The sequence below is a fragment of the Pristis pectinata genome, chromosome 4, assembly GCF_009764475.1.
Source record: "Pristis pectinata isolate sPriPec2 chromosome 4, sPriPec2.1.pri, whole genome shotgun sequence".
NCBI classification, from domain to species: domain Eukaryota; kingdom Metazoa; phylum Chordata; class Chondrichthyes; order Rhinopristiformes; family Pristidae; genus Pristis; species Pristis pectinata.
Window position 1 is genome coordinate 69,542,840 of NC_067408.1, and position 27,858 is coordinate 69,570,697.

General features: G+C 40.7%; 1 protein-coding gene across 2 annotated transcripts in view; it reads right to left on the bottom strand.

Annotated features, from left to right (window-relative positions):
* Positions 1-27,858, bottom strand: part of LOC127569274 (uncharacterized) — a 106,869-nt gene that overhangs the window by 78,350 nt on the left and 661 nt on the right. For both annotated transcript variants that reach the window (XM_052013759.1, XM_052013760.1), the window contains exon 2: positions 3,207-3,368. In XM_052013759.1, coding sequence (XP_051869719.1) covers positions 3,207-3,368 — 162 coding nt within the window. The remainder of the gene's footprint in view (positions 1-3,206; positions 3,369-27,858) is intronic.

Here is a 27,858-nt window from a genome sequence, read left to right on the forward strand (position 1 = left end):
CAGTGAAAAGCTTTGTTTACATGCTTTCCAGACAGATCATTCCATACATAAGTACATCGAGGGAGTACAAAAGGAAAGCAATAACAGAATGCAGAATATAGAGTTACAGTTACACAGAAAGTGCAGTGCAGGTAGTCAAATAAGGTGCAAGGACCATGGCGAGGAAGACTAAGAGATCAGGAGTTTTTTATCGTACAGGAGGTCCATTTAAGAGTCTTACAATAGTGGGATAGAAGCTGTCCTTGAGCCTGGTGGTACATGTTCTCAAGCTTTTATATATTCTGCTCGATGGAAGGGGGGAGAAGAGAGAATGGCTGGGGTGGGAGGGGTCTTTAATTATGTTGGCTGCTTTCCTGAGGCAGCAGTCAATGGAGGAAGGGCTGGTTTTAGGTGATAGACTGGGCTGTGTTCACAACTTTCTGCAATTTCTTGCAGTCTTGGACAAGGCAGTTGCCATACCAAGCTGCAATACATCTGGATAGGATGCTTCTATGGTGCATCTATAAAAATGGGTGTGGGTCATTGGGGACATGCCGAATTTCCTTAGCCTTCTGAGAAAGTGGAGGCGCTAGTGTGCTCTCTAAGTCTGGTCTGTAGTTCTCCGTTTTCCCTCCTCATCCTTTCTTAAACAATACAGTCAATTTGCTAACTTCACTAAAAATTCAAGAACTTACGGAACTTTGGAAGATAACAACATGCATCCATTACTTCCATAGCCACTTCTTTCAAAATCTAAAGGTTCAGGTTATCGGGTCCTGAGGATTTAACAACTTTCAGTCCCATTTATTTTATTTTTTTAAAAAGAAAGTGAGAGAAACTATGATTTATTTTCATCTCCTCATTCATACCAGACCTGTTGTCTCCATGATTTCCAGATGTTTTCTGTCCACTTGCTTAAAGACTGACACAAAGTAGTTAGTTTCTCTGACATTTCCTTATTACCCAATATAATTTCTCTTGTCTTAGCCTATAAGGAACCCACATTAGCTTATCCTAATTATTTCCTTTTTACATATCTATAGAAAGTTCTTGTTTAATCTATTTTGGTGTTTCTCACTAGATTACTCTTGTATTCTACTTTCTCTTTCCTTATCAATGTCTTAGTTTTCCTTCACTGAACTCTGAAATTTTCCCAATCCACAAGCTTACTGCTCTGTATGACAACTTTAAAAGCCTCTCCTTTTAGACTAATACTATCTTAACTTCTCTTCTTAGCCAGTGTGGACCATTTTTCATGTTGGGATTTCATGGCTTAAAGTGGATATACATTTGTGTAGATTATGTGTTATTACTGCAAACAATAGCCATTGCTTGTTTATCATTATAACTTTTAAGGTAGCCTTGCACTAAAAATAGAAAATACTGGAAATACTCAGCAGGTCAGGCTGCATCTGTGGGAAGAGAAACCTAGTTACATTTCAGGTCAAAGATCCTTCATCAGAACTGGGGACTTATAACTTTATAGTTTGGCTTAGATTTAAGACTCTAGTTTCAGATTGAACAAAATCAATTTCTATATAAAATTTTGTCATACATGAGCATCCTTCCCTAAAGGCTCCTTAACAACCAGATTAATAAAAGCCCATTTTCTCTGGTACCTCAACATAGAGATCTAGAAAACCATCTGTTATACACTCTATTAATGCATCTTCCTCAACATTACTATTGCTTATTTGGTTTGTTCAATCTATGTATATAAAATCCAAAGTCCCCCATGATTACTATACTACCCTTATTACATGCACCTTTAATTTCCTTATTTATGTAATGCCCATATTACCAATATGGTTTGATGGCCTTTAGACCACTGCTTATGATGTTCTTTACTGTTTCTTAATCCACCCAAACCTCTTGATTGTTCTAGATATGATCCTCTCTTTTTACTGTCTTCATCCCTTTCTTTATTATCAGGGCTATATTCCACTTCTTCAACTGTGCCTCCCTCTAAGTATCCAGGAATATTTAATTCCCAACATTGATCATTTTGCAACCACATCTTTGTAATAGCCATTACACTGATTTCTTTGTGCTGTTAATTCATCTATCTGCTTGTTCCTTATGCCATGTTCATTCAATAGACAGCTTTCAGTTTTGTTCTTTTACCATTTTTCCCTACTCTGACTAATTAGAGGAATATTCTCATGCTCTGTCCCTTCCCGATAGATCCTTATTTTCATTACCCATAACCCATTCAATCCCTACCTTATTTCTCGGTCTTTTCTCTTTAAATTTCCATTCACCTGACCCTACCCCCCCAATATTGAATTTAAAACCTTACCTGCAGCTCTAGTTATTCACTTCCTCTGGAGACTCCAACCCAATTCATGTGAAGTTTATTCCAAATGAATAGCTCTCCTATTCCCAGAGCTAATGCCAGTACCCCATGTTAAAACCCATTTCTCTCACACTAATATTTGAGCCATGCATTTGACTTGATGACCTAACTGATCTTATGTGATGTCCTTAACCCTGACACCAAGCAGGCAGCATAGCCTTCAGGACATGTTCTCACCTATAGAGAGCAGTATCAATCCCCCTACCTATACTGTCCCCCATTACAACAATATTGCTTTTCACTCCCCCCATGCACAGATTGCAAGGATTGCACACCCATTAGACAAGTGCAAGGGCCGGATATCCTTCAGTGCTACTTTTTGGATCCCCATACCTCCTTCACTGGTAGTCACACCCTTTTCCTTCCAGTCTCAGTTGACAGACCACTTCTGCTGCAATTAATCTAAGGTGAAGTGAGAAGAAAGCACAGTGTTGTGAATTGCCTTACTAGCCTGCAACTTCTCTGGTTCCCAAAAGATACTGAGAGCCACAGTGAGGTTTGGGGGGAGGAGGGAGGGGGGCGGGGGTGGGGGCAAGTGAACCCATGCACATCACAGTAGTCAAATATTGATGCAAATGTAGAATCCGTAATTAAGAAACTAAAAACAAGAGAATTAAGAAACAATTATGCAATTTTGTCACTCACAAGATAAAATTTGTTAAAAAGGACTAGGTCAGAAACAGAAAGTTAGAAATTATTGTCAACCATGCTTATTTTAATTAATTTAAGACTGGCGAGAGAGAGTAATTTGATATCCAAGTTACAAAAATTTGCAATGACAACATTGCCATGTTATGTTTCTTGTATCTTATAATGTGTGACTGGAATTCAACTTTCATTACAACAAGCAACAGTTTCCAAGGTCACTTACGGTATACTAGGGTTGCCAGACATCTCCTCTGTTCATCACTCTCATGTAAGGTTGAGGGGACACTATTAACTGAAAGTACTCGCTGAGGAACTTGCATGTTGTGAATGTCAACAACCTCTGCACCATCAAAAATCAGTGCTTCTATTTCCTCTTCTGTTTTCACTGAAAGGCAAAATTTAGAAACAGTTATTTCAGGTTCTGTTTTTTTTAAAGAAATGTTTAGTTTGTTAATCAAACAGCAAGTTCAACAATGTACTTGGCATTGAAATGTATGTAAATCAGGCTTAGCAATGTATTGAGCTTTGCTTGTTAAAAGTGAAATGCAACAGCATCTTCAAAAAAATCTCCATTTACCTAAAATTATGATACCACTGGACCTCACTCGTAGTTGCATTCTCTGGTTCCTCTTGACTGAGCAGTTCTGCACTATTTAATATAGAGGGGGTGACTGCCTCTTGGATAATGTATCCAAGTAACTTGATGCATTGTAGTGTCCTAATCTTAGGCCCCAGCTCAACAACTCTTAAACTAAGGTTTCTTGAGCTGTAGAACTGACCGTTAAATGTGGTTGCAACAGTGTCCCATCAGCTGCCACAAACCATAATTGCAGCACATTACCTGCCCTGCCATGCCTATTTTATTTCTTTAAACATGAAGCTGCACTGTTGCACTTACCTGACCAAAGACCACACTTTGTTGACTCTGTGGGCACTGTACACTGCGCAAAAACACATCATGCTTTGGCAGAACTTACAATATATGGAACTCAACCGCAAAATGTGTCTGGATTAGCAACATAAATAATATTTTGATGCCTCACTTAGATACTGCCAACAATCTAACAATGGGGCAGGTGATCTGGATCTGTGTTTATGAAGATATATGGTTATACCACAAGATCACAAGACAAGGGAGCAGAAGTAGGCCATTCGGCCCATCGAGTCTGCTCCAAAGAAAAGAAAGGGAAAAAGAAAATGAGAAATGGGGGAATGTCCATGAGAAAAAAATACCGAGATGAGTGTACGAGTGCAGTTTATATTTAGACAACACTAACCACAAGCAAGGCAGGTCTCATCAGGTTGAATAGGGTGGAGACAAAGTCAATGCACTGTAGCAATGGGAAGTGAAAACAAGAGCATGAAACAAAAACAGCAAATGCTGGAAACGTTCAGCAGGTCAGACAGCATCTATGGAAAGTGAAATAGAGTTAATGTTTCAGGTCAAAGACCCCTCAGCAGAACAAAAGACAAAAGATCTCCAATATGAAACATTAATTCTGTTCCTCTTTCCATAGGTGCTGTCTGACCTGCTGAGTGTTTCCAGCATCTGCAGTTTTTTTCTCTATTTTCACATGAGTGCGAATTACAGTGACGGTAGGCAGTGCCAAAGACAATCCTCTCTGATAGAATTGTTACTCCAAAAGTCCCAGTTTATTATGCAAGGTGTAGTAATTTGCTTATTAAAACACTACTTTATTTTTAAATTAAAGTTTTACCTTTCTGGTTAGTAAGACAAGTTTTACCATTCCGTAGTGTCAAGTCCTGATAACTAATTCATTTTCTAAAGAATACAACACTTGATTGGTGATTTGTACAAACTATTGATAATCATTCTGTGCACTGCAATCCATCTTAGTCATTCAAGAATTAAACCAAAGCACAAACAGGGCAACACCTAGCTAAAACTTTTAGCATTGTCATGGACAAGGATAGGAGCAAAGAGGACAGGAAGATATTTAATTGGGGAAGGGCAAATTATGAGGCTATAAGGCTAGAACTTGCAAGTGTAAATTGGGATAACATTTATGAAGGGAAATGTACTTTGGAGATGTGGTCACTGTTCAGGGATTTCTTGCAGGATGTTAGGGATAAATTTGTCCCGGTGAGGCAGAGAAGGAATGGCAGGGTGAAGGAACCATGGGTGACAAGAGAGGTGGAACATCTAGTTAGGAGGAAGAAGGCAGCATACATAAGGTGTGGGCAGCAAGGATCAGATAGGGCTCATGAGGAATATAGGGTAGCAAGGAAGGAACTTAAGAAGGGGCTGAGAAGAGCAAGAAGGGGACATGAAAAGGCCTTGGCATGTAGGGTTAAGGAAAATCCCAAGGCATTTTTCACTTATGTGAAGAGCAGAAGGATGACGAGAGTAAAGGCAGGACCAATTAGAGACAAAGGTGGGAAGATGTGCCTGGAAGCTGTGGAAGTGGGTGAGGTCCTCAATGAATACTTCCCTTCAGTATTCACCGAGGAGAGGGGCCTTGATGACGCTGAGGACAGTGTTGGTGAGGTTAATGTTCTAGAGCATGTTGATATCAAGAGAGAGGATGTGTTGGAGCAGTTAGAAAATATTAGGACAGATAAGTCCCCAGGGCCTGACGGAATATTCCCCAGGCTGCTCCGCAAGGCGAGGGAGGAGATTGCTGAACCGTTGGCTAGGATCTTTGAGTCCTCGTTGTCCACGGGAATGGTACCGGAGAACTGGAGGATGGCAAATGTTGTCCCCTTATTCAAAAAAGGTAGTACGGATAGTCCAGGGAATTATAGACTAGTGAGCCTTATGTCTGTGGTGGGCAAGCTGTGGGTAAGGACTCTTAGAGATAGGATCTAAGGGCATTTAGATGGGATCAAGTTTAAGAGCCGCGAGGTAATGACGCAGCTCTACAAAACTCTGGTTAGACCACACTTAGAGTACTGTGTCCAGTTCTGGTTGCCTCATTATAGGAAGGATGTGGAAGCGTTGGAAAGGGTGCAGAGGAGATTTACCAGGATGCTGCCTGGAGAGTATGCATTATGAGGAGAGACTAAGGGAGTTAGAGCTTTCCTCTTTGGAGAGGAGGATGATGAGGGGAGACATGCTAGAGGTGTACAAAATATTAAGAGGAGTAGATAGAGTAGACAGCCAGCACCTCTTTCCCAGGGCACCAATGCTCAATACAAGAGGGTATGGCTTTAAAGTAATGGGTGGGAAGTTCAAGGGAGATATCAGAGGAAAGTTTTTTACCCAGAGAGTGGTTGGGGCATGGAATGCGCTGCCTGGGGTGGTGGTGGAGGCAGGTACATTGGTCAAATTCAAGAGATTGCTAGATAAGCATATGGAGGAATTTAAAATAGAGGGATATGTGGGAGGAAGGGGTCAGATAGTCTTAGGCGAGGTTTAAAGGTCGGCACAACATGGTGGGCCGAAGGGCCTGTATTGTGCTGTACTGTTCTATGATTCTATGAAAATTTCATACCAAAACATTTCTGCAGTTTCCTTCTTCTGGGTGGAATTTGAAAACAACCTTCCAATATTTAGCATATTGTGCATCTGGAAATAAATTGGCAGGTGGTAGTTACAGCGATCTTTTGATCAACTTCTTTTTCTTCTACTCTTGCCATTATAGTGTAATACTCTATTCAATTTTCCGATAACGGTATCCATGTAGGTACAGTGCTGAATGACTAATATTATCAGAAAAGAATTCAACTCATAGTAATTCTTAAAAATACAAGTTAAAAGAGGACCGACAGATAATGAATTGTTAATGCTCCCAAGATAAAGCAAAGAAACTCAGTTCCTTTTGAAAAGTAGGCCTGGAAAAAGGAATTATTTGGCCTCTTTTTTTAAATAAAAGACCTATGCCTCATGGTGGCCAATATAGGTCTATAGGCTTGAATCTTTAATCTTCCAAAAGAAATGGGTATAGCAGATTTGCAGTTCCAGGTGAAAAGAATTCCTAGTGGAGGGCTACTTTTCAGATCGGACACCTGTAACTGGTAGTACGCTGCAGGGATCAGGGCTGGGTCCTTTACTGTTTATCATATATATCAATGATTTGGAAGATAATGTAGGATACAGATTAGTAAGTTTGCAGACGACACCAAAATTGGTGGTATAGTGGACAGTGAAGGTTGTCTAAAGTTACAACAGAATCTAGATCAACTAGGAAAGTGGGCAAGAGAATGGCTAATGGAATTTAACTCATTGAAGTCTTGCATTTTGGGGAGTTAAACTAGGCCAGAACATACACAGTGAATGGGAGGGCCTTGGGAACTGTTATAGAATACCAAGACCTACTGCTAGTGCAACACAAAAGGGTTTAAACTAGATTGACTGGAGGGTGGGATTCTGAGCAGGAGCAAGTCATGGGATAAAGCAGTAGCCAGCAAGAGCAAGTTTAGTAATCAGGATAGTCAGGGCATGGTAAAGGCAGGGAAAGGAATACTCAGTTAAATTGCATTTATTTCAATGCACGAGGTTTAACAGATAAGGCGGATGAACTCAGAGGGTAGATTGGGATGTTATAGCCACAACAGAGACATGGCTGAGAGAAGGGCAGGACTGGCAGCTTAATATTCCAGGATACATATGCTACAGGCAAGTGAGGAGGGGGTGTTGCCTTTTTTAAAAGGGAAAAGGGAGTACTTAGAGATGATATCCTTGGGGATTTGTCCAGTGAGGCCGTATGGGTAGAACTTAGAAGCAAGGGGAGGGTCACTCTAGTATGGCTGTATTATAGACCTGCCAATAGGCCCCTACTTGGGAGGATGCAATACTGGACCGCTCTTAGGGAACGAGGCAGGGCAAGTAATTGAAGTCACAGCCAGGGAGCACTTTGGCTCTAGTGACCAAAATTCTATTAGTTTTAAGATAGTGATGGAAAAGGATACGACAGGTCCATAGGGTAGGGTCTTAAACTGGAGCACGGCTAATTTTGGGGGAATTAGGCAGGATCCAGCAGAGGTCAAGTGGGTGAGCCTGTTTGAAGGGAAAGGAATGAATAGCAAGTGGGCAGCTTTTAAGAGTGTGATATCAAGAGTCCAGGACAGTATGTTCCTGTTAGGGTGAAGGGGAAACCTGGCAAATTTAGGGAACCTTGGTTGACAAGAGATATTGAGGCTCTGGTCAAGAAAAAGGAGAAAGCATACTTAGGAGGTCAGGGATGAGCGCTTTCCTTGATGACTATAAAAAGATTAAGAATACTCTTAAGAGGGAAATCAGGAGAGCAAAGAGAGGGTATGAGATGGATCTGGCAGGTAAGGTTAAGGAAAATCCCAAGAAGGTTAATAGATATATTAAAAGGGTGGCTAGGGAGAAAGTAGGTCTCCTTAGAGATCAGCAGGGCCAGGTATGTCTCGAGCCGCAGGAGATGGGTGGGATTTTTAACGAACATTTCTCCTCGGCGTTTACTAAGGAGAAAATCATGGTTGCTCAAGAGATGGGGAAACAAGCGGAGATGTTTTGGAGGATATTTATATTACCAGGGAGGAGGTATTTGCAGCCGTACAGTGCATTAAGGTGAATAAATCCCCAGGCCCTGACCAAGTGCATCCTTCGACCTTATTCGAGGCTAGAGAAGAAATTGCAGAGGCCCTTGTGGAGATACTTGCTTTATTGTTACCCACTAGTGAAGTTCCCAAAGACTGGAAGGTGGCTAATGTTGTTCCATTGTTTAAGAAGGGTAGCAAGGACAAGCCAGGGAACTACAGGCTGGTCAGCCTGACATCAGTAATGGGGAAGTTACTGGAGGGAATTCTGATGGACAGGATCTATCAGCATTTGGATAGACAGAATCTGATTAAGAGAAGTCAGCATGACTTAGCACGTGGAAAGTCATGCTTGATGAACCTTCTCGAGCTTTTTTTGAAGAGGTAACCAAAAAGGCAGATGAGGGTAAGGCAGTAGATGTTGTCTCTTTGGACTCTAGAAAGGCCTTCAACAAGGCCCTGCATGATAGGCTGGTCTGGAAGGTTAGATCCCATATACTCCAGGGAGAGCTAGTTAGGTGGATTCAAAATTGGCTCGGAGGTAGGAAACAGAGGGTGGTGGTTGAACGTTGCTTCTTGGAATGGAGACTGGTGACAAGTGATGTGCCGCAGGGTTCAGTGCTGGGACCCTTATTTGTTATTTATATAAACGATTTGGATGCGAATGCATAAGGCTTGATCAGCAAGTTTGCAAATGACACAAAATTAGGAGGTGTTGTTGATAGTGAAGAAGGTTATTGTAGATTACTGAGGGATATTGATCAGTTAAGGAAGTAAGCTGAGGAGTGGCAAATGGATTTCAATACAAATAAGTGTGAGTTGATGCATCTTGGAAAGTCCAACGAGCATAGGACTTATACTATGAATGGTAGTGCACTAGGGAGTGTAATAGAACAGTGGGACCTAGGAGTACAAGTACATATTTCTTTGTAAGCAGCATTACGGGTAGACAGTGTGGTGAAAAAGATGCTTAGCACACTGGCCTTCATCAGCCAGGGCACTGAGTATAGGAGTTGGGACATTATGTTGCAGTTGTACAATTTGTTAGTGAAGCCGCACTTGGAGTATCATGTACAGTTTTGGTCACCCTGTTATAGGAAAGATGTGGTTAAACTGGAAAGAGTGTAGAAACAATTTATGAGGATGTTGCCAGGACTAGAGGGCCTAAGTTATAGGGAGAGGTTGGCCAGGCTAGGTCTTTATTCCTTGGAATGTAGGAGAATGAGGGGTGACCTTACAGAAATGTTTAAAATTCTGAGAAGCATAGATAAAGTGGATGGTAACAGTCTTTTCCCCAGGGTAAGGGAATCCAAAACTAGGGGGCATAGATTTAGGATGAGAGGGGAAAGATTTAAAAGGGATCCAAGGGGCAATTTTTTCCACACAGAGGCTGGTGAGTATATGGAACAAGCTGTCAGAGGAAGTGGTTGAGGCAGGTACAGTAGTATCATTTAAGAAGCACTTGAATAGATACATGGAGAGGCATGGCTTAGAGGGATATGGGCCAAGCACATAAAATTGGGACTAGTTGGGTGGGCACCGTGGTCGGCATGGACTCGTTGGGCCGAAGGGCCTGCATCTATGTTGTATTACTCTATGACTCTATGACCTTGGGTGCAAATATAAAATGGCGACAGAGGTAGACAGAGTGGTGAAGAAGCGTATGGTATGCTTACCTTCATCAGCTAAGGCATTGAGTATAGGAGTTGGGAAGTCATATTACGGTTGTACAAATCGTTGGTTAGGCCACACTTGGAATATTGTGTGCAGTTCTGGTCGCTATGCTGTAGGAAGGATGTGATTAAGCTAGAGAGGTTACAGATGAGATTCACAGGAATGTTGCCTGGAATGGAGGTCTTGAGTTACAAGGAGAGATTAGATAAACTGGGACTGTTTTCCCTAGCATGACGGAGGCTGAGGGGTGACCTTTTAAGGTTTATAAAATTATGAGGGGCATAGATAGGGTAGATAGACATCGTCTTTGCTCCCCCCAGGATAGGGAAGTCTAAAGCTAGAAGGTATAGGTTTAAGACGAGGGGAAAAGATTTAAGGGAATCTGAGGGGCAAATTTTTCACACAGAGGATGGTGAATATATGGAATGATCTCCCAGAGGAAGTGGTAGAAGCAGTACAATTACAATGTTTAAGATATTTGGACAGATACATACATAGGAAAGATTTAGAAAGATATGGGCCAAACACAGGCAAGTGGGATTCACATAGATAGACATCTTGGTCGGCATGGATGAGTTGGGCTGAAGGGCCTGTTTCCATACTGTATAACTATATGAATCTAAGGCAGGTGATCGTGAAGGAAAAGAAAATTCTACCACGCACAATGCCTCAGGCTTCGTGTGATGGAATACTGGAGCCTTCCCTTCAGAAGCACTTCCTTTCAGTGGGCTGAGCCAGAATCCATTGCAGACTAAATTTGACACACACTCGGTCTGAATGTCCTTGGGCTGGGTAGAGTTTATTCTAACAGTGATATAGAAACAGACAGATCTGAGGCTGTGTGTCCACAAATTGTAAATACAGGTCAGGTTAAGTAAACATACAGCAGACTGGACTACATAAACAGAGGCATGAAATACAAGAGCAAGGAAGTCATGATGAATTTTCATAAAACACTGGTTTGGCTATAACTGGTATATTGTGTTCAGTTCTGGACATCAAATTTTAGTAGAGAGATAAAGATCTTACAGAGGGTGCAGAAGAGATTTAATAGAATGATTCCCGACATGAGGGAATTTAGTTATGTGAATAGACTGGGGAAACATAATGAAGGAGGTTCAGAGTTTGGATAGGGGCATTTAAAATCATGAAGTGTATTTACAAAAAGAAACAGTTCGCATTGATGAAGGGTCAAGAGCCAGAGGACCTAGAATGAGGGTGGCTTAGAAGAGAACCAAAGGTGACTTTGGTATTAAAAAAAGCTTTGTTCTTGTTATGAAGTGTTTGTATTCATTTCATGTTGAAGTCCTATCCATCAGGAAATTGGACTAGGCATATCCTGTCACAATGTACTCCAACACAGGCTTCATTTCTCCATCATATTTTGCTCATGTTATGTACGTGGCTTATTTTAGTTACTCAATTTGATCGAGAGGCTATAAGTTAGCCCATCTGGTAAGTGGCACTGAGCAGGGTCTTTATACTGTTTATAGGGGTGTAGACCACAATAATGTTTCTCTAAAGTTACTATGTCCAATTTAGCAAGCTTTTTCATGACTTTGATACTACATCAAAATCACTTAGCCAAATTTTTGAGAATAGTTGTGTCTGGTCAGGCTCAGACTGGGTAGCCAGGCTCCACTGTGAATGCTCCAAAACATTCTTCCAATGCTTTTCTGTTATGTGACTGTTATGATGCTTTCAGAATATTGAATATACAATGCAAGACTCAGAGGATAACACTTAAGGAAAACAAAATTTTACACTCAATTTTTAACCAGAATAATTGCAGAAAATTCAGTGGCATGGCTCTAAGGTCCGTGAGCAGAAAAATTAAAAAGCTAAGATGCAAAGATCAGCCAACTAGATATTCTCAAGAGATTTTCATATAACTTTGGCATCATTCCCTTTGTTATTCCTGCTTGGAAAACACTTTCATCATTTCACGGCCATTTGAAGATGGATTGTACTGTTTTATAAATGGGTTTGTTCTTTAAAAAGGCAATGATCCATTTGTGTGGAATTCTATCAGACTTGGCTGTCTTTGATTGATGACTGTGGTAAAGCAGAATGTTCCATAACACAGTAATTCAAACACATTTTACACTTCGAAACTCTTGGTTTCTTTATTTTTACAATTGTTCTGACCTGATGCACAACCAGTATTCTGAAACACGGCAATGAAATTGACTCCAAAAAAAAACAGAAACCACAATGAGTTGCAAATACTGTAGTGTTAACTGCATGCATGAGGAGTTAAAAAACAGCCCAATACTCCTTGCCTGTGCATAATTTTTTAATGATTCACAAACCTACTGTTTCCAAATGTATTTACAGTCATTGAACCTAATCCTACCTGGATGCATCACAGCTTGGTATGGCAACTGCTCTGCCCAGGCCCACAAGAAACAGCAGAGAGTTGTGGACACAGCCCATGCATCACAGAAACCAGCCTCCCCTCCATGGACTCTGTCTATACCTCTCATTGCCTTGGTGAAGCAGCCAGCATAATCAAAGACCCCACCCACCCGGGTCATTCTCTCTTCTCCCCTCTCCCATCAAGCAGAAGATACAGGAGCCTGAGGGCACGTACCACCAGGCTCAAGGACAGCTTCTATCCCACTGTTGTAAGACTATTTAATCGTTCCCTTGTACGATGAGATGGACTCTTGACCTGACAATCTACCTTGTTTTGACCTTGCACCTTATTGTCTACCTGCAATGCACTTCCTCTGTAGCTGTGACACTTTACTCTGTATTCTGTTATTGTTTTTACCATGTACTACCTCAATGCACTGTGTAATGAATTGATCTGTACAACTGATATGCGAGACAAGTTTTTCACTGTACCTTTGTACAAGTGACAATAATAAGCCAATACCAATAATCTAGATATTTAAGTATCAGAATATATTTCCTTATTTTCACCCATTCAATAGCATGTACATTCCTCACATCAAAGCAAATTTTCCTCCCATCGGTAATGCAACCCTGAAACTAATCTAAGTGGCAGATGGGCACCATTTACTACCTCCTGCAAAAGGAAATACTTCAGTCCTAGATAGTGTTTAATTTCCATTCCTGGATTAAGAATTTGTCAAGCTTACTCAAATGAAAATAAATGAAAGGCCCCAAATTAAGACAATTGAATTCCAGCTCGAATATGGACTTGTCTGCATACAAACCCACCCTGGTCAGGCTGCAAACTCAGTACTATAATAGGGCCAATAATGCAATCCCCTTGCAGAGCCATCAAGACCTCTGTTCTTCCAGTACTGGTCATCCCCAGGTAACCAATGGCTTTTACAGACGTTCTTAAGTCAATTTTGTCCACAAGTTTGAAAATACACAAAAATCACTTGATACGGTAACCATACTTCCACGGTATTGTAATGGATGAATGAAAAACACATTAGACTGATAAGGACAATTACTGAAAGTGGGGGGAGAGAGAGAGACAGACAGACAGAGAGAACTAGTTCTGCCATGAACAAATGTAAATATGTACGTCAGACTTTTGAATTTAACAATATCATGAGAGCTTGTTCACATGTATGGGTATCCATAAGTTGGGTGTTCTTAACTCGGGGATGGCCTGTATCAATAATCCACATCATTTTTTGGGCTTGTCTAGAGAAAATATGCTTATGACAAGAAATATCTCCACTCATATAACTTTCTCTAAAAGTGTCATCCTAAAAATATGACATTATAATAGCACTTCACTTCAAGTAAGTTGTGTCAGATTGTCAGCATACTGACAACTGCCTGTGCCTTTCACAAACCATTAAATGAAGGAAGGGACCAACAAACAGCTTGTATGTTTCCACACAAGTTGCCTGCATACTACATGCTCATACAATTATGTAAGATGACTAAAGCTACAACTGTTAACCCTTGTGAAGGGTGTAGGAAGGGTATCTTACACCCTATTCTCCGAGTTCAGACTGAACCAGTTTGGGTGGAGTAAAATTAGTCAAAGTTCACAGAAGCAGCAGAACTCAGAACTCTGGAAAAATTAGTAAGGCTGAACGAATGCTACAAATAACACAAACTAGGGAACATTATATGATAACATGCCAAAATATCTGCATTAATATGACCTCTGTATACCAATGACCTTACATTGCCACTGTAACAACAACTCATGCATTTCTGACTCTGAACATGACTCACTCCAACAACCAATTGAAGCAGCTCGTTTTCATTTGTACTGGCGATCATCTTTGTCTGAAAGTTGCCCTTCAAATATTAATTACATGCACAGTTCTCTTAAACTCTAGCTGATACTGAACATAACTCACCCTGGAGAAATCTATTCCCATGTGTTCGGGGAATCAATCCTGTCCGCGGCTTCCTTGCAAATTGCCCTGAACACTCCTCATTTTATAAGATTAAAATTATACCAGTGACAATCTGATTTCACACAATCCCTCCTTTGCTTGCACCATCATAAATAAACAGAATGTGATGGGAATACTCAACAGGGTAGGCAGCATCTATGGAGAAAGATACAGAACTAACATATCAAGTTTTCCAGTTCTGATGAAAGAATATTGACAGTATGGATTAAGTTGTAGAGAAGGGAAGAAGAGAACAAAGGGAATGCCTGTGATAGGGTGAAGGTCACTTTGTCCAGATGGCCCAACTGCTTTTAGTGCCATACAAGAGGGGGAAAAGTCAGGGAGAGACATAGCACAGAAACAGGCCCTCTGTCCTACCAAGTCTGCATCAACCATTATGCACCCAGGAATGTGTGTTAATCATAGCAGAAGGAGCATAAATAGAGGACAATGAATGAGGACAGTAAAGAAAGAAAACAACATATTCCAATCGTGAGATATAGAACTGCTGAAAATCTGAAATAAAAGATGTGAAATCTGAATGCTGTAAATACTCAGCAATCAGGCAGCATCTGTGGAGAGAGAAAAACTCAGTTAATGTTTCAGGTAGATGATCTTACATCTGAACCAGTCAATTCTGACACAAACAAGAAAGGCTAGTTATTCAAAACTGCTGAACTCATTGAGGGCTACAACATGCCTAGACAAAAGATGAGGTGCTAGAACAGTGCAGAGGTCAGAGTGGAACTGCGATGAAAGGAGGAGTTTTGCAAAGTGGTCACCAAATCTGCATTTGCTTTCTCAAATGTACAGATCACATTGTGAGCTCTGAATGCAATACATTAATTTGGAAGAAGTGAACTGCAGCTTGCAGGCGTTGGTGGAAGCATGAACCAGGGAGTCACAAAGAGGATGGTCCTTTCAGAATGTCAAAAGCCAAGAGGAGGGGAAGATCTGTCTGATGATGGAATCTTGTTGAAGTGGCAGAAATTATGGATGATGATTTGACAGCAGGTGAGTAACAAGGTTAGTAGATTAGTCAAAGAAGGGAAGAGTCAGATATAACCCATGTGAAAGTGGCAGCAGGGTGGAAATTAGCAGGAAAAGTAAAGAAACATTCAAGATCTGTACAAGTGCTGTAAACAGCACCTACGCAGTCATCGTTGTACTGTAAAAAGAGGTGCAGCTCCTTCTCAATCCCATGTTCAATGAATCAGATTATTGTCTTCTAGGGAAGATCATGCATCATCACAGAAGGGTGTTTGGATGAAAAGTTCGAGGTTTATCAGTATTTTTGAAAGTGAATGAGTTTCATTCCAGCAATGATTTGAGCATTAGCATTTCCAATATCTTTGGGGAGAAACACAAATTTGGTGGAAACAAGCTCGATACTACTCCGTGAATTGTTAAGTCCAGGGGTTCAGAAAAGCAAAAGAGAGTTCATTTCATTCAACTCACAGTTGGTTTTAAAAATTTGCTTTAAAGCCTCTTGGTTCCTCACAGCACACTGGGTTAGATATTTTCATCAATTCTTAGTTATTATTGGTTCATCAGGAGCTAAGTTTGTTCTTGTTGCAGATTTGTTTATGACGGAGGACAATCATGCCTTCGATCGTAGAGGGGAAGGAGGAAGGTGTTCCAGTTCCTGGCTACGTACTGCATCAACTTTAGTGAAATGTTTATTTCTTAACCAAGAGCCAAAAACTCCACATCAGAAATGTGGACTTCGAACCAACTTCACAACTGCCTCAGTTTCCACTACTTAAAATTAAGAGTTCCAAATAATTTGATGCAGGTAACTAGAACAATAGGTCACAGGAAATCACCTTGTGCTGTGAGAGTTTGAAATGGGTGACAGCAGCTAAAAATGGGTTAATTTCTCAGTTATGCCATTATAATTCCTAAACTATATTCTCGGTTGGGGAAACAGAAAGAAAGAATGACTAGAGACTGGTAACCTGCCATTCAAAGTGAGGCAACTGACACATTAGTATTCTGTATACAATTGTTTCCTTTAACTGGTGCATGAGATTAGGTAGAATGGAGAAATCCACTCGTGGCCTTTCAAGTCAGTACTGTACAACACATCTCACATTTGCACCCCAAATCCACGTGAAGAAAGAATGATTGGGTGACGTCTTATGTTAGTTCAAAATTAAACAGAGTTCCACTTTGTCTGGCACTATCCTGGGTAGTAGAGCTGGGAATGTTTTGAAAATGAAGAAGCTTACACCTTACACAATCTTTTTATTACCAAGACACATCAGACAATTTTTAAAATGAAAGCTTTTCTGACAGAACTGATTACAATAGAAAAAAACATGTTCAAATCAAATTTATGGAAGAGTATAGGATATTTAGCAATTTTCTTGTTGCAGACTTCCTAGTCAACAGTTCCAAAGGTCTCCACCAGCCTCCCACTTTTCACTTTCCATATACTTTGTCACCCAAAACTCCGCTGCTTATACTTAAATCTGCATCCCTAACTCATGTGGTTACCAACCTGTAGTGTCTCCAAGACAACCAAAGTTTAAAATTCATGACTACATGCAAAGTTCTCCAGCTATTATTATAAACTTCTAGCTATTCATATTGTGGATTATCTATTCCCTTAGTCTAACTACCGATGGCCACACTATTTTAATCCATTTCTGGAGATTCCTCCCTAAATGTTAAATGTCTAAATTTTTTTCACAATGTTACACCCTTGAAAAATTGATTTGTTTCTAAAATGAAATGGAGTAAGACCAACTCTGTGTCTTATGCTGTCATTTCAGAAACTCAACAAATCAGTCATGGACGGATTGATGTGGAAACCCATCCTAACCCTGTACAAATTACTTAGTCATAGAGCAATGAAAAAGGCCTTTTGACTCACCAAGTCCATAGCAACCATCTGCATTGGCCTACGCTAATACTTATTTTATTCTCACCTGTTTCCGCTCAACTATCCCCATATTCTAGCACCCAACTACACAATTGGGCTAGTATACAATGGCCAATTAAACTAGTAACCCACATATCTTTGGGATTTGCAAGGAAACTGGAGCCTCCAGAGTAAACCCATGTGGTCACACTGGAAGACGAGATTGAATTCAGGTCACTGGGGTTGTGAGGCAGCAGCTCTACTGGATACACCACTGGAGCATCATCAGCAAACTAAGTTGTTCCTGGAGTGATCGTTGTTGCAGCATTGCACTGAATTAAAATACCCCATAGGCAAGAACGTACTGAGAGTCTTCAGGCTCTCCCAAGCAGTACTGACTTCCTACCCCCATTCACGCCCCATCCTCTCTACTGAAGCCCAGACCCCACCCTCTAATCCCCCATTCTCCCAGCCTTTCTGATGTCATCTTACACCCAACATTAGAGCATTCCACCCCCTTCAACATTCCAATGTCAATCCAGTCCACCCTCCACCTTGAATACATCCTCATCCACACCACCCACACCCCCAACTGAACATACAACACAATCCTTTCAGACTTTCTACACCATGACTAATAGGCCTTGAACCACCCCAATTCCCATTCCGAACACAAGGCTCCCAATCATCATCTGCTGGTCTCCTCAAATTCTGCCTCAGGCATAGCTGAAAATTGCCAGGGTGCTAGCTGTGATCATTTGTTGAAGCCATTTATGCCCCACTCCAATGCCAGACTTGTGCATCCATCCACGTGCACTAGAATTTCTATTCACCTCTCTATTTCTTCTTTCAAGATGCTCCTTACAATATACCTCTTTGATGAACCTTTCCATCGTCTGCCTAACATCTTCTCCTGCAGCTTAGCATCACTTTCATCAATTTTTGTCTCAAGCTTTCCTATGCCAAAAAAATGTGCCATATAAAATCACCCTAGAACGTTAGAAGAGCAAGAGTAAGACATGGTTCCTTAAGCCTGCTTTGCTATTCAATAAAATCATGGCTGATTTGGCCTTAGCTTGACACTGCCCAATTCCTGTAACCCGAGGTTCCAAATATCTTTCTCAGCCTTGAATATACTTTTGAGAGTTTGAGAATACTGTTGATTGTAATGGGTACTGAATGCAGCCAAGATGGATGTGTGTAGTAGAGACACAGAGCAGGTAGCTGTTTGTGTGGAGTTTGAGCGTCCTCCGTGTGACCGTCTGGGTTGCCTCTGGTGCTCCACTTTCCTCCCACATCTCAAAGACATGCTGGTTGATATGCTAACTGGCTACTGTCAATTATCCCTAGCAGGTGGATGGTAGACTATTCAGAGTGAAGTTGATGGACATGTGAGAGAGAATAGGGTACAGGAAAATAAGTGGAAGAAAATGGGACTTTTCTGAGCCAACATAAACGTGATGGGCCAAATGGTGTCCTTTGTACCTTAAGGAAATATGGAAACTATACTTCCTCTTTAAGACAACCGTTGAATACCTCTTACCAAATAGTTTAACAGGAAGTCCAGATAATAAATTCTAGAGGTCAATCAGTAAGCCACTGTAATCACTTATCAATTTCCGGTACATCAAATAAGTCATTTAAACAAAAATATAAGTTTCAAGTTCAATATTTTATTTTCTTGTGATTCATGGAAGACTTAACATTGTAAACATCATGAAATGAATAAAAGTATATTGCACAGTGATGAAGTGAATGTCTCAGTTCCTAAAGTACTCAAGCTCACACCCAATATTGTGCAATGAACCAGATTTGACTAGGGAGCTTAAGGTAAAGGAACCCTTAGGAGGCAGTGATCATAATATGATAGAATTCAGCCTGCAGTTTGAGAGGGAGAAGCTAAAATCGGATGTATCGGTACTACAATTGAGTAAAGGTAACTACAGAAGCATGAGAGAGGAGCTGGCCAAAGCTGATTAGAAGGGGACCCTAGCAGGGATGATGGTAGAGCAGCAATGGCAGGAGTTTCTGGGAGTAATTCAGAAGGTGCAGGATCATTTCATCCCAAAGAAGCAGCATTCTAAAGAGAGGATGCGGCAACTGTGGATGACAAGTCAAAGACAGCATAAAAGCAAAGAGGGCGTACAATATTTCAAAAATTAGCAGGAAGCTAGAGAATTGGGAAGCTTTTAAAAACCAACAGAGGGCAACTAAAAATGCAATAAGGGAAGAAAAGGTGAAATATGAAGGTAAGCTGGCCAATAAAATAAAAGAGAATGGCAAAAGTTTTTTCCAGATATATAAAGAGTAAAAGAGAAACCAGAGTGGACGTTGGACTGCTAGAAAATGACACTGGAGAGGTAGTAATGGGTAAGAAAAACATGGCAGACAAACTGAATAAGTATTTTGCGTCAGTCTTCACTGTGAAAGACACCAGCAACATGCCAGAAATTCGAGAGAGTCAGGGGGCAGAAATGAGTGCATTTGCTATTACGAAGGAGAAGGCGCTTGGGAAGCTGAAAGGTAAGAAGGTAGATAAGTCACTTGGACCGGATGGATTACACCCCAGGAGTCTGAAAGAGTTAGCTGAAGAGATTGTGGAGGCGTTAGTAGTGATCTTACAAGAATCACTGGAACAGGAATGGTTCCAGAGGACTGGAAATCGCAAATGTCACTCCACTCTTTAAGAAGAGAGGGAGGCAAAAGACAGGAAATTATAGACTGGTTAGCCTGACTTCAGTGGTTGGTCAGATTTTAGAGTTCATTATTAACGATGAGTTTTCAGGATACTTGGAAGCACATGATAAAATAGGCCAAAGTCAACATGGTTTCCTTAAGGGAGGTCTTGCCTGACAAATCTGTTGAAATTCTCTGAGGAAGTAACAAGCAGGATAGACAAAGGAGAGTCAGTGGATATTGTTTACTTGGATTTTCAGAAGGCCTTTGACAAGGTGCCGCACACGAGGCTGCTAAACAAGATAGAAGCCCATGGTATTACAGGAAAGGTACTAGCATGGATAGAAGATTGGCTGATTGGCAGAAGGCAAAGAGTGGAATAAAGGGGGCCTTTTCTGGTTGGCTGCTTGTGACTAGTGGTGTTCTGCAGTGTCGGTGTTGGGTTCGCTACTTATCAAGTTATATGTTAATGATCTGGATGACAGAATTGAAGGCTTTGTGGCCAAGTTTGTGGATGATACAAAGATAGGTGAAGGGGCAGGTAGTGTTGAGGACACAGGGAGTCTGCAGAAGGACTTGGACAAGTTGGGAAAATGGACAAAGAAGTGGCAGATGGAATACAGCGTAGGGAAGTGTATGGTCATGCACTTTGGTAGAAGGAATAAAGGCACAGACCATTTCCTAAATGGGGAGAGAATTCAGAAATCGGAGATGCAAAATGACTTGGGAGTCCCAGTGCAGGATTCTCTAAAAGTTAACTTGCAGGTTGAGTTGGTAGTAAGGAAGGCAAATGCAATGTTAGCATTCATTTTGGGACGACTGGAATATAAAAGCAAGGATGTAATGCTGAGGCTTTATAAGGCATTGGTCAGACCACATTTGAATATTGTGTGCAGTTTTGGGCCCCATATCTAAGGAAGGATGTGCTAGAGTTAGAGAGGGTCCAGAGGAGGTTTACAAGAATGATCCCAGGGATGAAAGGTTTAACGTAGGAGCAATGATGGCTCTGGGTCTGTACTTGCTGGAGTTTAAAGGATGAGGGGGGATCTCAGTGAAACCTACCAAATATTGAAAGGCCTGGATAAAGTGGACATTGAGAGGATGTTTGCAGTAGTGGGAGAGTCTAGGACCAGAGAGCACAGCCTCAGAATGGAAGGACATCCCTTTCAAACTGAGATGAGGAGGAATTTCTTTAGCCAGAGGGTGCTGAATCTGTGGAATTCATTGCCACAGAAGGCTGTGGAGGTCAAGTCATTGGGTATATTTAAAGCGGAGGTTGATAGGTTCTTGATTAGTAAGGGTGTCAAAGGTTATGGGGAGAAGGCAGGAGAATGGGATTGAGAGGGAAAAATAAATCAGCAATTATCAAATGGTGGAGCAGATCCGGTGGGCTGAATGGCCTAATTCTGCTCCTCTGTCTTATGGTCTAATATTAGAACATAGATTGAAATGTGTTTGTTTGGTTTGACATAAATCTACTCATTCTATGGGTGACAAACCATACTGGGATTGTGGCAATTGTAAGGAATGCAAAGTAATTGCAATGTAACATCCAAAATTTAAACTGATTTACATCCTTTATGTCAACGTACTGATGCATATTGCACAGGATTCATACCATCTCCCACCATTATTCCTGAGATTTTGGGAGTTCATACTGCAAGACAGAGTCTGAGTCAGTCACTGGGAATGCTTACAAGCAACCATGGAAAGAAGGACTTTGAAGTTTCATAGATGTTCACTGTTCTATTCTCAGAAAAAGAAGTCCAACAGAGAGTTGGCAACATATGAGGTCAATCAGGATTCATCACAGGTGCAAGTAATGAATCTTTAGTATCATATTATACCTAAAAATTACTTATCACATTTTTCTCCTTCAAATGGGGGAAACACCATAAAGATTTTCAGAACATGCCACAGGCATACACAGAAACAAAACCTAAAATATCAGCATAAAACTGAAAACTTTCAATACATTTTGCATTATTGCACCTCGATTCTCTTCAAAATCAGTCACAAATTTGAAGAATTCGACATTTTAATAACAGAGAACAGTCAACATTCTTTGTCATTACCTGTAAAACTGACAGCAAACATCAGTGCTGGCAGAGTTACATTAAACTGGGGATTCTGGAAGCACAAGAGACTGCAGATGCTGGGATATGGAGCAGCATACAAAATGCTGGGGGATCTCAATAGAACAGGCAGCACCTGTGGAGGAAAATGGACAGTCGACGTTTCTGGTCAAAACCCTTGATCTGTCCGGATGAAGGGTCTCGACCTGAAACGTTGACTGTCTATTTCCCTCCATGATGCTGCCTGACCCACTGAGTTCCTCTAGCATTTTGTTTGTTCCTGGGGTTTCTGGAAGTTGTCCATGATACACTGCTTCTCAACAGGACAATACAGCATCCAAGGATTGCCAAATAATACTAATGTAATATCAATCAGATACTCTCCGATTTACGTGTTACACATTAACATACTTATGCATATTGTGCAGGTCTATGCTTGCAATTATAGCTAACAGCACAGAATCACAATTTGAAATAAACATCAACTTTTTACATGTTACTCTTGCTGCAAAAAAATACTGAAGTTACACTTTGATGGATGAGGTGAAGTGAGTATTTAAAATGGAAAACAAAGTCATAATTACTGGTGCACAATCTCAAAATAAGAGGTGGGTGTGTATGGTGTACTCCAACTTGCTTAAAATATTTCAAAATGCCAACATTTTTAATAATATTTATGATATTTCATCTTGTATCATGTGAACTCATCATCAATCAAAGCCTGATGTCAATATCCTAATCTGGATTTCACTATCTATAAAATATTGTTTGAAAAAAATCATAGGTGTAAATGTCTCGATTTGTTGCCTGTCATAAAACTTCATCAAGTTTAACTTGAGATATCACTGTTGCTACAAGCCATGGTTCTCCCAAAGAAGGTACCCAATAGAAATTCCTGCATTTGAGAGAGGGAAATTCATACCTACCCTCTGCATATTTGTAGGCGAGGCCAACAGCACATGCCGATCTTTGATGATGACCGTAAACTCTGAGCCAATATTTACATTGTTTATTATGGAAAGGTCAAAATGGGTATTCAGTGAGAAATGTTAATTTAGCTCTACAAATTCCAAGGCTAAAATATATTTGAAGCACAAAAGCAACCCATTGGACTTAAAAGATCTCTAATGGTATTTATGATCCACATAAAACTCCTCCACCCTTCTTCATCCAACCATTATTGATGTATCCTTCAATCGTTTACTCCCTCATATGCATATCTACATTTGCTTAAGTACATCTACACCATTCCCCTCAACCTTTTCACAATGTAATGAGTTCCTCATTCTAACCACCTTGAGTAAAAGTGGTTTCTCCTGACTATTCTGTTGGATTTATTCCTAACATTTAATGGCTCCTGTCCATAGTTCCATGCTAGCCCCCAAGCTTAAAGATCCTCTAAACATCAACTCAATTACAACTCTTCTCTAATCTCAAAACCTTCCACAGGACAACCCTCAGACTTCCCTTTCCTTGAAATGAGACCCTATCTGCTCAACCTGTTGAGACTTATAATCCCACAATCCAGCAAAGATTCTCCAGAGCCTCTGTATCCATTTCATAACATAGGGAACAGAATTACTCACAATATTTCACAAGACTGTGCATGCCTGCTCACTAAAACTAGCTGGAAAAAAAAACATCTGAATGCAATGACTTCTGTAATCTTGGTGGAATGTTCCTTTACAGAAGAAGTGGTGACATTGAACTGGTAGCAAAGGTCTCCTTGTGGTCTACTCAGCACAGGTTCAGTGTTTCCCTGGTGAAGAGAACCTTCCCAATCACTGTATCTCCATTGAGCCTGCACAGTTTTCAGTGACCACACCAAGATGGTGACAGCTGCAGCTGTACTTAGCAATGCCACTTTTGTTTTAGGGTTGTCCTCTTTTACCGCCTCCCCCATTGTTAAGACTCTATCTGAACTGTAGCCTCAAACAAATTGCAGCTAGTTTAAAAGGCAAAACAGACAACATTTTGGAAAAGTAACATTTATTTTCCTTAATTGTGTTAATTTGCAAAAGTCAGTCTAGTGGAGCAGTAGTTAGGACTACTGCTTCACACCTCCAGGGACCCAGCTTTATTCTGATCTCTGGTGCAGTCGCTGTTTGCACTTTCTCCTTGTGATCATGTGGGATTCCCCAAGGTGCTCCAGTTTCCTGCCACTTCCCAAAAGTGTGTTAGTAGAATAATTGGTCATTGTAAAGTGGCCATTAGTGTAAGCAAGTAGCAAAAGAATTAAAAAAATGGGTTCGATGGCCATGCAAGAGTGTTGCAAGGATACAAGGAAATAGGACTGATGGGGTTGCTCTTCGAAGAGCCAGCATGGAACTGATGGCCCCAACAGGCTCCTTCCCCATAATAATAAGTAAGCATCGTTTAGCTCCACAACACTCTGATGCCTCTTTCATATCCTATACCTTCTGTTGCCGAAGTGCTCTCTGCAATTTCCTCCACTCCCACATTACTTCTCCAATGACTCCTCCCTAAACTACACCATTATCTGATATTTTTGGTTATGCAGCCTTGTGTTGTTTTGTCAAGTTGTTTAAAGTGTGTGACATTTGGGATGTTTATTATGTAAAAGGTGCTACACAAGTACAATTTGCTGTTGAGGTGGCATGAAAGAAAACAAATGATATTGAAGATAATCATATTGCACGTGAGAAAAATAAAAATATGAAGATTACAGGACAAATTTAATGGTACAGAAACTTCAATAAAATACAGTCTGACCACTTATTTAACCCATTATCTATGGCATGGAAATACTGCAATGAAGATTTTTATGCCATATATAATAGGTTGGTAAACATTACCTTTTTTTTTGCTGGTTTATTCATTTCATTATTGTTCAGCATTTCATAGCTGCAACACAAGACTGATAACAAGAATCTGATATGAAACAGTCAGCTTATCAAAAAGAAGCTATGATACTTTTCACAGGGCTGATTGAAAAAGAGTAATTCTACCTTAGAAGATGAGTGTAATGCCGATCAGTAGATATATTACAATGGATAGGATAAATTACATTTTTGCAGATTCTGTAACATCAGATGTTTACTGCAATGGGCCAGATCATCCAGCCCATTCTCTTTCCCAGTCTCTGGACTCCATCTTGGCTGTTTTCAGGGTCTCTGACCTCTCTGTCCATTGTTTGCAGGTCTTGCTGTCTGTCCACCCAAACCCAGACTCACTGGTTTCTGCAACAGACCTCAGAAACCAAACCTATTACATCCTGAATAGAGCAACGAACTGCAGTGCACAAAGGGATGTGCATTGGTAAAAAAAAGTTACTGAGTTCAAACATTTAAATCATGTGATGCAGCATGTTTTTAAAAATTATAAAAAGTAGTTATTAATTTCTGGGGGAGAAACTACATATGCCAACTGACTTCTCAATTATTATCACATAGACAGGGACCATTCAGCTCATTGGGTCTATGCCAGCTCTCAGCAAAACAATTCCATTCTCCTCCTCCTTCCTCTCAATTCCCTCCAAACTCTCTCTCTCTCTCAGGACTATCAATTTCCCCCACCGATTCTCCCACCACCCAGCCACATTTGGGGTGATTTACAGTGCCCGATTATCTTAACAGCACGTATCTGTGACATTGAAGGAAATCCAAGTACCAAGGTAGCCTATGTAGTCAAAGAAAACTTTACAGAGTCAACACTTGAAATCAGTATTTTTGGAACTGTCAAGCAGCAGCACCAAGTGGTGTGCTATGATTCTACTGGATACAGAGATTAGGTGGGGGCACTGCAAGATCACTGAAGGTTTTGGAAACAAGGACGAGAATGTTAAAAGTGAAGTGCCGTAAAAGCTAGTGCTATTCAGTGAAAAGCGGACAAATGCACTGAATATACTGGAGATAGATGCAATCACAAGGAAGGCATGCCAATGTCCTTACTTTCTTAAAAGGTTAAGGAGGCTTGGCTTGTCATCGAACACTCTAACAAACACTCACAGCTACCATTGGGCAGGAGGTACAGAAGCCTGAAGTCTCACACCACCAGGTTCAAGAACAGCTACTTCCCTTCGACAACTCGGTTCTTGAAACAACTTGCACAACCCTGATCACTAGCAACACTATGACCACTTTGATCACTTTGCAGCACAATAGATTTTGTTTTTTTTTCTAATTATGTCCTTTTTTGTAAAATGTGTGTATAATTTATATTTTTCTTGTGAATGCTGTTTATCTGATGCTATGTGCCCGTGATGCTGCTGCCAGTTAATTTTTCATTACACCTGTGCATACAAGTACTTGTGCATATGACAATGAACTCGACTTGGTACAAATTATGATAGATGGTAGGAGAGCATTAAACTAGTGTGAAGAAGATAAAGGGATGCTAGCAAGTTTCAACAGCAGCTGAGCTGAGGCAAGGCAGAGAAGGGTGACGTTACAAAGGTGGAGGTGGGCAGTCTTGATGACAAAGATATGGGACTGAAACTCAGCTCAGGACTAAGTAGAGCACCAGAATTGCAAATAACCTGATTCATTGTTGAGAATGAAAGTTGGACTTTGTAGCTAAACAATGGTTATAGAGGGACTGATTCTAACATGGAGTAAAAGTGGCATGGATTTCAGAGGAGACATCAGCTTCAAGGACTTGTTAGAAATTGAGCAATAGTTTGGATGAACAGTGGGATTTTGAGGTGATGATGATAATGGTAGATTTGATGGAGAGTGGTATAGGACCTAAGTCACAGGAATCTTGCAACAATATCGGCTAACATAGGGTCCAGGTATAGAGATATCAGCATTCTGGCGGGAAGAGGTTCAAAGGAGCAGAAGATGGACTTCAGGCAAAGGTATGAGGAGAAATACGCTAGGTAATTATAGGAGAGACAACTGAATTGATGGCAATCTTGAATTCCCTGAAATAGTTTAAAGTTAAGCTGCAGTCTGCAATGGAGGTCATAACAATGTCTGTTTGTGCTGAAGATAAATTGGGAGCAACTTCTGCCTTCCATGGACATCCTGACACATTGGGCAGTTCCGACAGAGGACAGTCCACAGTGGTGATCCTTCAGTCAGTGGTGGAGGCACTTATTCCCTCCCTTCCCACGCCCCCCCCCCCCAACACTCAGATTTGCACCTTTTTTTTCATCTCTCTCCACAACACCCTATGATCCAAGGACCCTTACGTGAACATCTAAATAGCTCACTTTGCAGATTCATAAGAAAAATGAATTACTTTTTGAGTGCCATTTATCTGAACATGCAAATTCACTACTAGATATTTTTGTCCAAAAAAAAGAGAAATATTTCTGCTATTTGAGGGAATGTTTTCAAAGAAAATAGGTTTTCTTTCACTCTTTTAAGATAAATGCAGTGTCAGCATTTAAACACAATAGGTATCACATTTATCTTTTGAAACTAGAACACTGGCTACTCTGGCCCCCTTTACAGGCTCCAAAATGGTCTCATCGCCTTCTACCGACGGAGTACGTTTTAAAAACTCTACATAATCAGGAAAGGAAGCCCAACCCAGCATCATGTATCTATCCTCTGTAAATCACACACAGAAAAAAAATCTACATCGGGTGTTTTATTCCACAACATTCTATACCTGTGAATCTCTACAAAAATAGTTATCAATTACTTAAAAATCAAAACTTTAGTTTGGCAGTCGAAATGGTGAGAAGTTCTGGGCAAGATGCAAAGATATAAAATATGACCACCAGGGTTAGGAATCAGGCTGGGGAAAGTAGCCGTGGAGAATCGGCTGGGAGTCAGGAGCTGCAGGGGGAGCCGGGACTCC